We start from the raw sequence: 17528 nt of genomic DNA on the forward strand, positions 1-17528 counted from the left end.
AAAAGTGAAGGGATTCTACACACAGACCAAACTCCAAAACCGTAATCTTCTCCATGGCTTTAGTTTACCAGGCAACTGGGCTACAGAAAACTCATGATGACAAGCTGTGCTTTCTGCTCCGGGGAGCCTTCAGGAGAATTGCTTATCTGGGATTAGCCCTCACCATGTTGACACATGGGACCAAGACCTTGAAGTTCACTTAGTCAAGGTCCTGAAATGCACCATACCCCTGGAACATAATTAGTCCTGTTGGTTGATCTTAAATGAAACCACCCACCTTGGGGCAGGAATGTCTTGGTACCTAGTCAAACTGTAACCTACATTCTGGGTTCACTTCCATCAGGGACTGACCTTTCCAGATCTACTATAGCTTGGGTCTGCATGTCCACAAATGACTTAGGCCTGAGAGAAGGAAGGTGACCAAAATGGCCTTGTATGTACATGAAGGACTTTCCCTGGCTACTCTACTGGCCATCTGCCCTAAATAGACGCTAGCTATAAACACAAAATCTATTATGTTTCTTAGTGTCAACAGTCTCCTGCAGGTTCTCTGCTCAGCTCCTGCGGTCAGACAAGACCTCTATGAAGCAACACAGTGAGTGGTACCATAGTGTGTGTACTGTTGCGCCAGAGCTGTTGGCCTGCTGCTCAGAGTGTGGTATTTGTGTTCCCTGGGGCAGGGAAGAAGAGCTGATAAAAATATTTTCTTGGAGTTAACTATTAATTCCGTTTATTTCATCTAACTCCTGTTTTACATGCCACAGTTTATAAGCCTTTACAATAGAAAACAGACGTTTTACTAGATACTAGAAAGATATAGCCCAGCGCCTTTGTTTTTAAACTTTGTTTTGAAATAGTTCCAACTTACAGAAAAGTCAAAAATACAATATAAAGAGCTCCTGAATATCCTTCACCCAGATTTCTCAATTGTAACACTCCACCACATTTTGCCTATTCTCTCTCTGTCTCTGTCTCTCTCTTCTCAGCAAATCGGCTGCAAAAGACCTCTTTAAAGTGTTAAAAAGCAAAGCTGTCACTTTGAGGACTAAAGTGAGCCCGACTTAAGCCATAGTATTTTCAATCGGGTCATATGCATGAGAAAGCTGGACAATGAATAAGGAAGACCAAAGATTGATGCCTTTGAATTATGGAACTGGCAAAGAAAACCGAATATACCATGGACTGCCAGAAGAATGAACAAGTCTTGGAAGAAGTACTGCCAGAATGCTCCTTAGAAGCAAGGATCGTGAGATCTGTTTCTCGTACTTTAGACATGTTATCAGGGGGGACCAGTCCCTGGCAAAGGCCATCGTGCTTGGTAAAGTGGAAGGTCAGCAAAAAAGAGGAAGCCCCTCAATGAGATGGCCTGACACAGTGGCCGCAACGATGGGCTCACACATGGCAACAACTGAGAGAATGGCACAGGGCTGGGCAGCTTTTCATTCTGTTGTACATAGGGTGGCTATGAGTTGGAGCTGACTCAATGGCACCTAGTAATAACCACATTTTGCCTCTTCTCTCTTTCTCTACACACACACACACACACAGTTTTTTTCCTGAACCATGTGTGAGCAAGTTGCAGATATGATGGCCCATTACCCCTTAATACTTAGAGTAAAAAAAAAACAAGGAAATTCTTCTATGTAAACATAGTACAACTCTCAAAATTAGGAAAATAACCATGAAACTGGAAGATCACATCCAAATTTTGCTAACTGTCCCATTAATGGCCTTTAGGGGTCCAGAATCCAACCCAGGATCCCACAGTTGTTATCTTATCTCCTTATTCTCCTCCAGTCTGAAGCAGTTCCTCAGCCTGGGTTTTCAGGACCTTCACGTTTTGAAGAGTATAGGGTGCCCTTCAGGTTGGACTTGTTTTACTGTAATTTTTACCTAAGATCACTCAATAAACATTTTATCAAAAGCATATTTCTGTTAATATATATAATTGTCTTAATTGTTGCATAGTATTCCATGACTTGAAAGTGCTATATTTATTTAACCAATCCCTTGTTAAAGGACATCTAGCTGATTTCCAAATTTCCACAGTATAAACCACATAGCAATTAGTAGCTCTGAGCATTTATCTGGTTTATCTGAAGTAGAATTGCTGGGTCAGAGTATACAAATCAAAATTTTTGATACTATTGCCAAACTAATTTCCCAAAAGATGGTACTTATTAGAATTCCACCAATAACGCACAGAGTGCGTACGTGCCCATACCAGCATCGGGACTGGGCATTTGCACTATTTTCAATCTTGGCCAATCAGGCAAAAAAAAAAAAAAAAATCATTTCTTTGATTGGCAATGAGGCTGAAACATTTTTTCTTATGCTTACTTTGCCTGTTTGAATTTCTTTTGTGGATTGCCTTGGCCCATTTTCTTGTTTTTAAAGTGGTTTGTCAGCTCTTTGGCATCTTAATCTCCAAGTAGAATTGCTGGGTCATTATGCATTCTCGTTACAGCTTTATCCGAATCCCTGTTAAACTGATTCTTTCTGTATTCTCATGGAAAATCCAGTTCCCTGAGGAAACATACCAAGAATTAGCTGCAACAAGATAACTGAGCAGCTGTAGGCACGCCGGCTGCACATGACACCCTGGTACTGCTTCAGAAGGGGGACAGGGTGAGGTGTCAGAAGCAGCAAGAGCAGAGAATGGTTGAAAACACTCAGACTCTATTTCTCTTCATTCAGTGTCTCCAGTCAAACGTTCCTGGTAGACATGGTCAATACAGAGCAGTTCCTCACACGCTTACTCTATTCATTCTTGTTTTGCTTCAAAAATGTTTTAAACAGAAGGATAGGCACGCAATAAATGTTGATCTGAATGATAGGTTTTTATGCTATTAAAAACCATCATTTATATTAGGTAAGGGCAGTCAGTTTTCAGGCTAAGTCATATTTTATATTGGCAAGGGAAATTTGAATCTGGGAAACAAGACTTCCGCTTTTTGGGAGCTTCCTTTCTCCTTAATTGCAAAACTTACAGAAATAGGAGCAAAAAATCCATGTGTCCATGTGAGCTTATATTTGGTGCAAAGCTCAAATATCTCAACTGATAGAATGAAATACGTCCATGGGGAAATGCATGTTTACCGTGATTGGAAGGAAGAGTCCTATGTCAAAAAAGCAAATCAGAAACAATCCACTCAATTCTCACTTTTTAAACAATCAGATCCATCAGTTAATTACTCACAGTCAATAATTACTGAGAGCCAAATAGTGGTGCGCTGGTGGATGCAAGACAAATCTAACGTGCTCTTAAGGAGCACACGATCTAGCCTGGAAACAAGACAACATACGTGAAACATTAAAGGAATATCCCCGACAATGCTAAGCATCAGAGCACGCACTGTAAGTGGGGCAGGATTTCAGAGAAGGGCAACATCACTGGCAGTGGGGTGTGGGGGTGTTAGGATAATTAGGAAGGCTTTATGGCTTTGAGTTGGGCCCGGAAGGCTGGGGAGATCTGCACAGGTGGAAGGAGGTCTGGTGAAGTGCGAGGAAGAGGAAGGCTGACAAGAACGTGTGCACGTGGAGCAGTACTGAGGATATGAGGCCGCCCTTACAGACGCTGGGGTGGGCAGCAGGGAGCCACACACTGAACCTGGCATGTGGTAATGTCTACCCCATGCCCAGCCACACTGGAGCCTGAGGCAAAAGGGAAAATCGGTAATATTGATTGTCTTTATTTAAAATTTTGATATTTCGTTCATCATGGATTTTTTTGTACTAGTTTTGATTTTTAAAACTATCGCAATGATATTATTTATTTTGATTACTGCATTTTTGGGCGCCCCTTAAATTCTGTTCACAAGGCAAATATCTCCTTCCATCCCCTTGTCCCTGCCTTGTATTCCAGTTCTGAAGTCTGGCGGTAAGGACAGGGTATCTGTGTTACCATTGTTTGTTACAGCTTGCTCCTGTTCTCATGTTATAAACACCCTTTGGCTAGTACACAGTATTTAACAAAAACAATGAAGACCAAAAAAAAAATTTTTTTTTTTTTTTTTTTTGTGGTTAATCTGTACTTTTGAGCCTGGACAGCGGGCAGGGAAGAGCGCTCTGTGCTCCTGAGTTAAGCTCCAGGGGAGAATGACAGCCCGTGCTGCTGCGTACGTGGTACACGCTGGAAAGAGCACCTTGCCCGTCTAAGTGAGTGAAACATAACTGGGTGTGGTGGGGAGGGGGGTCCTAGAGGGCTGCTGGCCACTTGGTGACAGGTTTGGAGCCATGCAGCTGCTGTAGCCAGATGGACTCTGCTGCACGGCCTGGGGCAAGTCCGCCATATGGGTCACACTAGGTAGCCTTGGCCCACATCCCACATAAAACAAGCCACACCCCAGGAAGCAATGGAAGATTCGTGAGCTCCGTAAATGTCTCAGGGCTATGTCTGTCCAGAAGAGGTGGTGTTTGACACAAAAAGTTTTTATTAGTGCACCTAAAAATGTAAAATTGGAAGAATATGAAATCTATGGCTCATTAGTGCACTGCACAGTGACTGAGGAAGGATTGTTCTGAGCCAGGGAAGTTGATTAGAGTGCAGTACGAATCTCAAGAAAGGCCAAGGAGAGGGTTGAAAGGGGCAGGCCGCTCTCTGCGCTCATCACCAGGCATTGCCTTGTCATCTGATGTGGACCTCCCAGTCAGCGCCGACCTTCAGCAAGAGCTTCTCCAGGCTCAGCGAGGACGTTTTGGCACTGTATGTAAAAGCCACAGGCTGATCTTTCCCATCTAAATATCAAGACAATGAAAGAGGGAAATTTTGATGAATATCTAGGAAGGAAAATAATTTTCTTTGAATCTGAAACGTTTTCTGATCCCACCATAGAGCCCAATATCTTACTTAGGAGAATCTAAATTAATAGCACTTTTACCCATGGATTTCCAATACTTTTTTAAACATGGAACACTTCATTGTTGTGAGTGCCAAGAACGGTTTAAAAAAAAAACTGTAAAGAACAAAGTGATCTGTCCCAGAAATTCAGAAGGTAAGAAAGGATATAAATCCCATCCTATATCCTTTTACAAATTCCATAAACGTGGATAAGATTTTCCAGGGCTTCAGATATCTACAGTCCAGGAAAAAAAAAAAAAATCAGAAATGCTAAAATACTATTTCAAGCCCCAAATAATGGCACTTAGAACATTATTTATGGCTCCCAATGAACAGAATGACCAATCCCTGAAGAGAGGCAGGATGACCTCGCCCACTAGAGACTGGTACTCCTGACTCCAACCAGAAAGCACGCGTCAGCGTCAGCTGGGCCTGAGCAGAGCACACGGCAACAGCTTTGGGACGAATCATCTCTTCACTGGAGATGCTTCTATGTTTACAAGAACAAAAGATGAGGTGAAGAATGGCCTGATTCCTTACCAGATGAGTGGGTGGTCACAGAAGATGGCTGCTTCCTGAGGCCTAGGATCAAGATCTGCTCCACCACACACTCGCTGGGATAACGACCCCTCTCATCGGCACAGCTGGAATAGACACACATGGTATTAGGCGGAGGAGCGGAATGGGGGTTTGGATTGGTCACTGGGTCACAAGCCCAGCCTTGTGAGTTCCCCTCTCACCTGTCCCTCTGTGGGTGTGGACTATATAGGCATCATGTTTGCTGGGATGAAGAGATGACTTTATGTGCCAAGGACCAGCTACCACTGGCCAAACCAATCCTCCTTTAACAAGCTATTTGGAGAGAACTCACTGAAAGACCATTGTGACCGGGGCATCGCAATCAAATGGTAAGAAACTGGATACTTAATGAATTGTTGAATGGATGGAATTAATGGAAGCTTAAACTGAGTCCTTCTTTATTTTTTACAAAGAGAAGGAGAATGGAAGATGGAGACAATAAAGAAGGGGCATTCATGGTGGAATGATTGAAAAATGCCCCATGAGTAGCCTTCACCGTTCCTTTCTTTGAACAGTACCCTAAAACATCAGCTGTGCATTTGAAGATGCAAAGAGGATAGCAGAATTTATTGAAGAAAACTCACGGCTTCTTTCGTTGTCATTACCTGTTGATCAAAACACCTGAACAGAATGAAAACCTCCTGTGCAGGTACCGGTTCTGGTGGAAGTACTGGAAGGAATGTCCATCGTCAAGATACAACTCCCCAACTGCGGAACCCTGGAGAGTGATCACAGGTAGAGAATGTGCTTATATATTAGCTTTCTAGGAAACAACAGAATAAGAACATTGGTGAAAAATTATGTTCAACAAAAGCTTAATATTCAAGCTGTACAAAGTAGTCATACCAATATATACACCGAATACTCAATCTCTCCTGACTAACAGTGATACAACATGAATAGAGAGTTTACACAAGAGGAATACAAAGAGGTAGGCCTTGTTGAAAGAGATTTAAACTGTGAAGTACGGTTAGTGGCAGAGGTGGTGTCCCGGAATGTGACTACAAGGTCAAGAAACTGAAGTTTAAAGAAAAAAAATCAGTATATAATGAATGAAATCAACTATCTCCAGAAAACCTTCCATTTAGAGAACAGTGTCTGGCTCCTCCTTTCTTTAGTAGGAAAACTCCTCTTACATGTCAAAAAAGTCACAGCGCTCCGTATGACAATGCTTGATGTGCCATGGCGCTCTAGTCTCTTGCATTGATTCTGTGGCCTCTCATGAGTCTAAGGCCCATAGTTTGGCCCAAGAAGACAGGCCTAGTGTAAAACAGATGGAAAAGAAAGCTGCAGCTTACGTGAGTGTTTTATAATATTTGCATAAGGGTAAGAATCTGTGTGTGTGTTGGCCCTCTACTATATTTGGGCAAATAGTTAAGGACTAGGAGAGGAGCCAGCTATAGGCTTCACTTGGCTCAAAAGATTTTCTCGAAAGAACAGATCAGTTATGGATCCTCCCAGGCCTCACCCGGAGAAATTTTAGTTGTTGGAGTCACCTAATGAGGATAGAAGTCACTGCATGGCTATGGTGTCCCTGAAATGTGGCGGAGGTACAGGCACCCATTTACAGGAGACTGGGTTTCAGGGTGGCCAGGCTGCCTCTGGCCCAACGAGCTTTCAGTCCTGCAGTAATCAAAGCTAGGCTGCAGAGCACCAAGGGTCGCGGCACCCCAGAAGGGCACTTTTAGCATTCCCAGATCTGAGTTCCCTTAAGAACAAGCCATTGTCAGGCAAACTAGACAATGATTCAGAACTAGCTAAGTGTCTGAAGTACCTATCTTGTACGTGGGGGTCATCACCTTTACCTGGTATCACACATGCAAAAGGCTCCACTATCAAGAGACAGAGGAATAATAAATGAGCTGTACAAAGGTAACGGATTTTCCAAATACCTTAGAGCTTAGAGCTACCCGGAGTCCATAGGGGGACTCAGTCATCCAGCCTGTGGATTTTCCTATTGTTGCCTTTACCGGTACCACACTTCCACCTCGCTGAAACACTGGGACCTGTAACAGAACAGCACTCTCAGGGAAGGAGGAGCCACATAAGGAGGCTTCAAAGTAGAATTTAAAAATGTTTACTAGCACAAGACTCACACTCATATCTTTACAAGTACAGACTCAAGGTCAAAATAAATCTGTGGGCACAGAGATGGCATTTCCCAATATGACGACCTTAACATTAAAAGATAAAGACTTCAAACACTAAAAATGGCTGGACTATTTAATTATTAGGGAAACGTTCTACTTTTCATCTATTTATTATCTACACTTAGATAGTAGGTTGAATGGTAGCCCTCTATATCCTAACCCTTGAAACCTGTGGAAGTGACCTTATTTGGAAAAAGGGGTTTTGCAGATGTGATTAAGGATCTCGAAATAAGATCATCTTGCATTACTCCAAACCAAAAAACCAAACCCACTGCCATCAAGTCGATTCTTACTCATAACAACCCTATAGGATAGAGTAGAACTGCCCCCATAGGGTTCCAAGGAGTGGCTGATTGATTCAAACTGCCAATCTTTTGGTCAGCAGCTGAGCTCTTAAGCCAAGCCCTTAACCACTGCACTACCAGGGCCCCAATTACTCAGGGGGCCCTACATCCAATGACAAGTATCCTTATCACAAACAGAAGACTGATGCAGGGAAGTGAAGTCCATGTGAAGACAAAGGCAGAAACTGGAGTCCTGCAGCCACAGGCCAAGGAATGCCTAGGGCCACCAGATGTTGGGAGAGACAGACAATGAGTCTCTTGAGTCCCCAGAGGGAGCACAGCGCAGCCTGCAGGGTTTGTACTTCCAGGCTCCAGAACTGAGAACAAACTTCTATTGCCTTAAACCACCCAAAAGAATAAATTTTTTTTTTTTTACCCAGTTGGTGGTAATTTGTTATGGGAGCCACAGGAAATTAATACAATCTGTCTCTATGGTTTTTTCTTTTAGGTGACAAACTATCCTGCCCATCCTGTAAGTGGCCTTTCTCATTTTGGATTTTGTCATTTTCCTACTCAATTTAATAAACGTGATTATTTCTAGGGCTTTGCTGAAGAGTGAATTTTTCTGTGTAAATGGGCCCAGATCTGTGGGTGTGAGTTTATAAAAGATGGTGGCTTCTCGGTTTGGGGAGATGACTCTTGTTCTTACTCACTGCAGCCCATGGCCCTTTTTATTCCTTGCGTCTCTGGATCACCAGAATGATTACTCAATTCTAAGGGTAAATATGTGAAACTGCTTCTGTTATAGAAGCCACCAAGGGCCAGGCTGTAGGCACAACCCAGAAGGTTGCTGTATGATGCGAACAGCTTGCACTTGACTACTCACCTAAAGGATGGCAGTTCAAACCCACCCAGTGGTGCTATGGAAGAAAGGCCTGGCAATCTGATCCTGCAAAGATTACAGCCAAGAAAACTCTGTGGAGCTGTTCTACTCTGTAACACATGGGATCGCCATGAGTCAGAACCGACTTGACCTCAATTGCTTTTTCAGGCATGGCCCATACCTGTGGGTCTTCTGGAATGGCATTCCTGGCAGGGAAAGCCATGTAGGTTTTTCAAATCCCAGACAATAACCTATAAAGAAGCTGCCTGCATCATATCAGAGCTTGGACTTTGGCAGTACAGGCAGCGAGTTGAGTACAAGCATCAATGAAGTTGGGAGTGAGGGCTGAGTAGTTAAGGTGTCCACCCTCTACTTGACTCGCAGCGGCATAAAGCACATCTTTTCCCCACCTCCCTCTCACCCTGGCTAATCTTTCTCTCTTTTTCTTCTTCTTCCTTTTCAAAGAAGGAGGCTGTCAGTTAGAGTGGAATGGGCTCTGCAGTGCGAGTCCAGTCACCTGGGTGTTGTCCTAGTTCTGTCACAGTCTAACAGTGACAAGTAGTGTAACTTTCCCGAACCTCAGTTTCTTCACCTGAAGGTGTGGAGGATTGGAGTAGACGACTGTTAAAGTCTCTTCTAGATTTGAAAGTTGACATCTGAAATAGTTTTCTTTATAACGGGTTTCAAAATTGCTGCTGCTGATTTAAAAAAACACCAGTACCTATTTATTTATCTTCTCACTACTTAAGGCTGCGCTCGTGACGGTGCCGCGGGAGGAAGTTTCCTGTAGAAACTCTGTCAGTCTGGATGGGCCACTTTGATTCCAACATCAGAACTGAGAACGTGCTCCTGGGCCCAGAGGTCAGGGTTACAACTGAACGCTCCCAGTCTCGGACATGGTCCTCCAGAAGGACCGTCTGTATGGCAGGCGTGGTGACCACCATGTTTTCTCTTTGTTTTCAGTGTTATTATTTTTCTTAGACATACAAACGTAACATATGGGGAAGAGGTGTGTGTGTTCCCCTAATGTTCCATATTGTGAAATCTGAGAATATGTTATCTTTTTTTCATATTTTTAAACAGTGCCTATCATCCTCATGCCATACAATTCACCGATTTTAAGTGTCTGATTAAATGGCTTTTAGTATATTTACAGTTATGCAGCCATTATCACATCAATATTAAAATATTTTTATCATCCCAAAAAGAAACCCTGTACCCATCAGGAGCCATTCCTCATTTCCCCGCAAGCCCTGCCTCTGCCCTAGCCCTAGGCAACCACTAATCTATTTTCTGTCTCTACATGTATGTGTTACTATGCAGAACACTAACATTCTTGGCTCTTTCTACAGGGGTGCAACAGGTAAAAATAACTTACAGTGTCCAAGGCTACTGGGATCTTCACAGTGCGTGCTCCTTCCCAATGGGCAAATGTCTTAGAGTCATACCAGACCTAATATGGAGCAAACCCCAACGAAAAAGAATGTATGAGCAGCTCTGCTTCCAATTTCACTATGCAGTAAAACATCCACTTACCTGGATTCCTAATAACCAAAAAGCTGAAATTAGTATTATATATCTTGGATGGAGGTCAGGAAGAATATACGCCAAGATCCCAAAAGACCAACTAAGTACTGTGACTTATTAATTTGACTAGAAGACCATTCATTTGTCCATCCATTCATCCATCCAAAAATTACCTACTGAAGAACCTCTTATGTGCCAGGCACTGTACTGGGTGCTGGTTATACATGAGTAAAAGACACAGTTCCTGCCCTCATAACAGATGGCTTACAAAAACGTAATGCTTCTAGCAGAAGAAGAGATGATGGAAAATTTGAGGCAAAAAAAAAAAAAACAAGAAAGAAGAAAAGCATATTGCAAGCAAATAAATTTACAAATGAGACAGGAGAAAAGGAAACAGATCTCCTGGGAGAAAGGCAACCGGAAACTCCCACAGCACCAATTTTGTTTCAGAGTACAACTCAGGAATAAGGCTCAAAGTCTTGTCTGGGATCCCTGTCAGGAAGATTTAGTTGCTGAAGTACCAAAAACATCCCACCAAGTAATCTGATGGATAAATCCTTAAGATCCAGCAGGAAGCAGCACGAAAACAAAACCTCTTTCTCTCTCTTCTAGTCCAGTGTAATTTCTGGCAACCACAGTTCCTGTTTAGAAAATTCAGCTCCTGGGATTCCCACATCCTTTGTTGAGCAGGGCTGGTGGGTCTGTCACACTGTCCTGCTGTGAATGTGATAAGGTTGTGACTTGACTGTCACTAGCTCAGCAAACTCTTAACGAGGTCAACTCTGCCTTGGTCATGATGTATTATCTTTGGCTGGATTCAATTTGCTAATATTTTGTATTTTGTCAAGGATTTATGTGTCTATGCTTATGAAGGATATTGTCTTAGGTTGCCCCCCCTCCCTAAAGTCTTTCTCTGGTGTCTTTCTGTCTCTTTCTTGTCCTTCCCGCCCCCCACCCACCACCAACCCAGCCAATTCTAGTAGTTTTAGTTAGAGAGCTGGTAGGAGTGAAAGGTAAAAAATTGGTTCAAATAAGGTTGGAGATTACTTGTCCACCATTTCCGGAACTAATTAAACAAGAGGTGTAGTCTATTGCTCTGGTGCCAGACCCAAAGATCTCCAGCCCAGGAAGGGTATAACTGGTGCAAAATACCACAGAGGTCAGGCTTAGAGATGACCACCAAGCTCCTTAGCAACAAGTACTTACAGAGTGCCAGGTACCCATCCAGGTACTGAGCATACAGAGGGAATACAGCAGATAAAAATCACTGCCCTCAAGGAGCTCACATTCTACCAGGAAAGACAGATAATCCACAAAACAATACATAGAATGCTACAAAGTGGCAAGTCTTGAGGAGAAAAACAGGCTGCATGAGGGCTAGATAGCGCTAGGGGACAGTAGGAGTCATTTGTAATTTTAAATAGGTGGTCAGAGAAGGCTTCACTAAGGAGAGAGTCAAACAAAGACTGTATGGCAATGGGCCATACAGGAATACAAGAGTGAGTGATGGTAGGGGACTGAATTAGCCACTTCTGACATGGAACCACATAGCCAACCGAGATAAAGAGCGGCCTGGTAAGCAATAGCTTGGCTCCTTCAACCAGGGTTGTGAAGTTGTAGCAAGAGAAACCTTCACAGAGCACTCTGGAAACAGCATTGAAGGACTATAGTACACAGTCACAACAATGCATTTGCAACGATGACAGGTCATTGTTAGTGAAAATTAGTGGTTAAGTAGGAAAGGAGCCTGCTTAGCTCTTAATGGGAGTCTGCTGTTTTGACACAACCTGTGTTGGAATCAATGTGAGAAACGTGTCAGCACAAATGCTAAGCAGAACAATTAGCTGCTACTGTATTTAACATTTTTCTCACATTTCTACTAGGGAGGGAAACCTTTATAAAGAGCCTTCCACTTCAGAACTACAAATTACTAGAGAAGCCAAGAAGAAAGAACAAAATTTAGTAAGTCTGGAGAAAAGCCTGGTTATTGTCATATCAATATGGTGGTCCCTGAAAAAGAAAGATTTACTTCCTAATCCCCTTGAATAAACGAGTATTACCTTACATGGTAACAGATTTGAATAAATCAAAGTTTCTGAGATAAACAGATTATCCAGGATTATCTGGTTGGGCCCTAAATGCCATGACAGGTGTCCTTATGAGACAGAGAGACACACACAGGGAAGAAGGCGACGTGAAGATGGAGGCAGAGGCTGGGGTGACATAGCAACCAGCCAAGGAACGTCAAGGATTGCCAGCAACCACCGGAAGTTAGAAGAGAGGCCTGGAACAGATTCTCCCTCAGGGCCTCCAGAAGGCACCAACCCTGCTAACACCTTGGTTACAGACTTGGAGCTCCAGAACTGTGAAGGAAGACATTTTTGTTGTTTAAAGCTTCCGGGTTCAACCCCAAACACATGAAGCCGAGTCGCGGGAGGACTGGATGCAGTTCCAGGGTGCTGCCACTCAGCGTACGCGGTTTCTGAGCAGTGAGTGCGGCCTGGCGCAGCTACCTCACCGCTTCCGTGACAGTCCAGGAGATCTGGACATGGCGGTCCCACATCAGCTCAGTATCTTTCATGGCTCCTTCTCTTCCTGTGAAGCCTGTGGCGAAGCTCCAGTACTCAGGGACTCTCTCCTTCCTGCCCTCCGTTCCATCCCCGCCCTGGGCTGGTGCCCCAAGTTTCTGCCCTGTCTCTTCTCCTGACCTCTTTGGATACACGGTTCTGTCTCTGAAGGCTGTTGCTCTTATTACCCATGGCTCTTTCCCCTGCAGCCCATGGGGGAGTACCCACTCTCCTCTGTGACCTGCCTGGGTTCAGTGCCCTGGCACTGGCAGGTCCAGGATATTTTATGTGGTGACAATGATCAATGACAATAACTAATAAAAGAGCAGAGGCTGGTTAGAGGGGGACAGAGGGAAGTCACTGTTGTAATTTTTTGTCTACTTGGATGAGTATCTAGAGACCACCTTTTGGCACCAACAACACTCCGGACTCAGACACAGCCAGAACAAAAGAGCAAAGTCTCTTCATGCTTTCACCTCCTCCCAGAATTCCATACCTCATGGTAGATTGAAAATTTCTTCCTACTCAAAGCCTCAATATGTTTACAAGGAGTCACTTGTACGAGTAAAAGTTTGAAGATAACCACCCTGATCCTCCTGGAATTCATCATCTATTCATCTATCTCTTCACCCTTCTCTGCCCATTTGGTTTCTTGACCTCTGAGGACGGTGATCATGACCTTCAAGAAATCTTCAGTTGTTACAGTCATTTGGGCTGGGTTCACAACTGCATGATGAAGAAATGTTTTTCCTAAAAGGGACTAGAATGAAGGGATAAAAGACAGACATAAGGTATGTGGCTGTCACTTGCTCTTACCTCATCTGATCCCGGCAGAAACACATCAACCACAGTGACTTTTGGTTCTGTGACCGGATGAACCAATAAAGCACTTCCTAAAAAATGGAGGAAAGAGAAGTAGGGTTGAGTATCACAATAAGAGGCCTGAAGACACCACTTCCCTTTAATTGAGAGCTCTTGTGGTCTAAAGACTGCTCAGTCGTGAACTTCTTGAAGGTTGAGACTGTGGCTAGTTAAGCCAACGACTCATTAGAAAGAGGCACTGTTAGAAAGAGAAGAGGTATATCACTATCACCTAGCACTAATCCACTTAGGTATGGTAGGATTGTAAGAGGGATCCTGACACTGTCTACCACACTCCCATTTTGTGATAACTGCTAGTATGTGTGTGCTATTGCACCTTTCCAAGTGCTTCACTGTTTGCTGCGAGTGACTTGATATGATGATGGTGAGCCCAGAGCTGTTATCCAGAAGTGGGCCAGTGTGGATGCTCAGATCCTCTCGCTTGGCTGTTATCGGGAAGGCTGCAGGTCTCAAAGGCAATCTGGATTATTAATTTTGTTTTGACCTTGGCACCACATGGATGCAAAATTCACCTACTTATGAATTCATTCTTTTATTCAATAAATATTTATTCAGTGCCTACTGAGTGTCGGAAACTGGGCTAGGCTCTGGAGATAGACTGGCAAATTACACAGACATGGTCCCTGCCCTCTTGGAGTTTACAGTCAGTGAAGACAGATACTGAACAAGTAATAATGAATTAATTGTGACAAATACCAAGAAGGCAAAAGTACAAGATGGAATGAGGGTCAGTAGTAAGAGGAACTGACTTGAACTAGAGTGAGTGGAATTAGGATAGGGAAGCAAGGAGTGGCCAGAGGAGGTTTCTCCAAGGAAGTGTCTATTAAACTGAGACCAAAAGATCAAAAGGATGGGTAGAGATTTAAAAAGTCAGTTTTTTTTTTTTTTTTTACATTTTGGGGTTTCCACTGTTTAGAAATGGGATTTATCTTCTGGGCAACTCTCTATTGAGCCTGGTTGCTTGAGCCCTGTTCCCAAGGTGGCCTGAATTGTGTCTCCCCAAAATATGTGTTGTAAATCCTACCCCCTATACCTGTGGTTATAACCCATTTGAGAATGGGTCTTCTTTGTTATGTCAATGAGACAGTATTAGTATAGGGTGTATCTTAAATCAATCTCTTTTGAGATATTAAAGAGAGATAAAGCAAGCAGCTAAAAGCAAACTTGGGAGAAGAGAGATGCCAAGCCACACGAAGATCGCTGAGGAATGGGAGCTGAACATAGACAGGGACCTTCCCCCAGAGCTGACAGAGAGAAAGCCTTTTCCTACAGCTGGCACCCTGAATTTTGACTTCCAGCCACCTGTGAGAAAATAAATTTCTGTTTGTTAAAGCCACCCCCTTGTGGTATTTCATTATAGCAGCACTAGATGACTAAGACACCCTTGTTAAGGAAGAGGTCAACCAAAGAAAAGTCCTATCACTGCACAAGAAATGAGCTCTTCTGGGTCTTTACTATATCCACTGGATTCACTTATTTTCTGCTCCCCTTCCCTGTAGGGGTCCCTCTCACAGAGCTCAGGAGCAGACTCAGAACAAGAACCCCAAATTGTATCCACAAAGAGAATAGATTTATTTGAAGTTAACAAAAAGGATATTATGAGAAGCCACAGGATAGCAGAACAGTGCTACGATCCCTTTGATGCATACAGGTACTAAAAATCCTGGAGAAGAAATTTATTTTTTGGCTTTCCTGGGATTTGAAATTTTTTTTAGTGCTTTTACACCAGAAAATAATGACAAAAACACAGCTGCAATACTTATCATCACTATAATTAACCAAGAAATGCTCACCCAGCATGTATTCATCTTCTGTACCAAAAGTCTCTAATTCATTAGGGAATTCTACCCACAGAGGCCTGGGGGAAAGAAAAAAAAATTCTTGCTTAGGATCATTAGATGTTTTATTACAACTCAATCACTTCTATTTTTAGTTTTATAAGTCTTTAAAGAAAATCGGAAAGAGCTAAGACTTTTTTATGTGAGTGAAGATTTCATGAGCAGTTGCTATGATTGGTATATATTATTCTTTGGTGAAAGAGCTATTAGTGCAAGTGCCCCAGTGAAGGATTAAGAATTCTTGCCTCTGCAATTTTCTCTTCTGATTGTGGAGCGCTAACTACTACCGTGACAGGCAGAATCAGAGCTTTGTACAAGTCCAAGGCTAACCCCTTCGTGTAAAACAAACGTCTATAAAACTGTATCGTACAATGATGGTAATTCTCTGTCATTTTTTCACGCTCTCCTGGCCTTTGAGACATTACTTATTTAAAGGAAAAGAACTAGCTTTTTCCAGTTGGCAACATTTTGGAGGGCTGAGAAAACTCCTGTGTGTTCTTTTTTGCGATTGCTGCTATTGTATACAGCTATCTAGGAGGGATTCGGGCTTATAAACCTAACAAAATGTTCGCTATCAATGTATCTGGATATCAAGTTAATGGTTCTAATAATTTTTTTCAACTATGTTTTTCAATAAGGGAAACTTATGCTGTTTATTCACTAGTCTCGCAGCGATATATTCCTTTCCTAGCGAGTGTCACAAAGCAGTGGTATCTCTAAATGTGGCCAATGTCTAGAATCACCATGGAAACGTCTAACAAATACAGATTCCTGGGGCCCCCCTAAAGAGAGTCTTAGTAGATTTGGAGGCTTGGCTTTGGAATCTGTATTTTTAAAAGCTCCCCAGGTGATTCTGATCTGAGCGGTTTAGGAGCACTGACCCAGAAGCCTCGGTGTATCACGTGTATCTGTGTATGTTGTTCTCTAAAGTTGGTTTTTCGTATCCTGCTTTCAAAACAGAATCAGAACGTAATTTACACACCAGGAAAAATATTCACCTGAAACTTGGAGCAGTTTAGCTGGAAGGGTAAGATAAAGCCTAAGAACGGCATAATAAGTAACTGAGCACTCAATTCTGAATGAATTCCGTTAGAATCACTTCCTTTTCTTTGAAATACCTCTATTTCTGTTTGCTATCAAATATTAACACTTTAAACACAAAGCAGCAGGGATCTAGTTCTTATCTCGTGTCCTCCACAGCTAGCACATAATTGGTGCTCAGTGAACTGACAGAAACTTGACTAAACCAGCCTTCTCTCTTGAAAACACCGTGTGATCTCTCTGCTCTCCAGCAGCTGAGGTGACCTTCCCTTGTAGGTTGGTCGCTGGGCCCCTGGTTGGATGAAGCTATTTTACCTCATGATGGGCTCGGCAGTCGTGTGTGCACGGTAGACCAGAGAATACCAATAGGGCAGGAGGGCGTAGCGCTCTCTGATGGCTTCTCGGATCAGCCGGGTGTGTTCCTCCCCGAAGAGCCAGGGTTCCCGCCGCTTGGTACTCATGGTGGCGTGGCCACGGAAGAAGGGCTGGTAGGCTCCGGCCTGGTACCAACGAACCAGCAGCTCTGCCTCTGGATTCCCGACGAACCCGCCTACATCAGCTAGTTAGTCAAAGAAAAAGGCCAGGTGGGGCTACCAGGCTTCTAAAGGTGCGCACAGGTAAGACACAGCCTTTGAAGGCTGACAGAAGAACCGCACCGTATGCGCCCTCAGAACGATTTGATAGAACTGTGGCCTCAAAGAGGGGAGAACATGCTAATAAACTCAGCATGTTTAGGACTCTGGCAACATGTTTTTTGGATATAGTATCCTTTTCTTGTCAAAAGGTCAGAGGTGCTACTGCAAGATCAACATTCTTGTATGTTCCTGAACCAATAAGAGAAACTGCAATCTGTCCGTCAGGTTAAATTGTGTGTGTGTGTGTGTGTGGTGGTGGAAACACTGGTAGCATAGTGGTTAAGTGCTACAGCTGTTAACCA

General features: G+C 43.3%; 1 protein-coding gene across 4 annotated transcripts in view; it reads right to left on the reverse strand.

Moving 5' to 3' along the window:
* Window positions 1–360: 360 nt before the first annotated feature.
* Window positions 361–17528, reverse strand: part of GANC (glucosidase alpha, neutral C) — a 69431-nt gene continuing 52263 nt past the window's right edge. For 2 of the 4 annotated variants that reach the window (XM_023558712.2, XM_023558711.2), the window contains exons 14-21: window positions 16907–17150; window positions 15506–15570; window positions 13647–13723; window positions 10115–10189; window positions 7312–7425; window positions 6025–6137; window positions 5381–5484; window positions 361–4737 (exon numbers count right to left, since the gene is read on the reverse strand). In XM_023558712.2, the coding sequence (XP_023414480.2) occupies window positions 4628–4737; window positions 5381–5484; window positions 6025–6137; window positions 7312–7425; window positions 10115–10189; window positions 13647–13723; window positions 15506–15570; window positions 16907–17150 (902 nt within the window). In that variant the 3' untranslated portion in view covers window positions 361–4627. The remainder of the gene's footprint in view (window positions 4738–5380; window positions 5485–6024; window positions 6138–7311; window positions 7426–10114; window positions 10190–13646; window positions 13724–15505; window positions 15571–16906; window positions 17151–17528) is intronic. The other 2 variants (XM_003418758.4, XM_010598369.3) reach the window with 2 other exon arrangements.

This window comes from Loxodonta africana, chromosome 10 (assembly GCF_030014295.1).
Source record: "Loxodonta africana isolate mLoxAfr1 chromosome 10, mLoxAfr1.hap2, whole genome shotgun sequence".
NCBI lineage: Eukaryota > Metazoa > Chordata > Mammalia > Proboscidea > Elephantidae > Loxodonta > Loxodonta africana.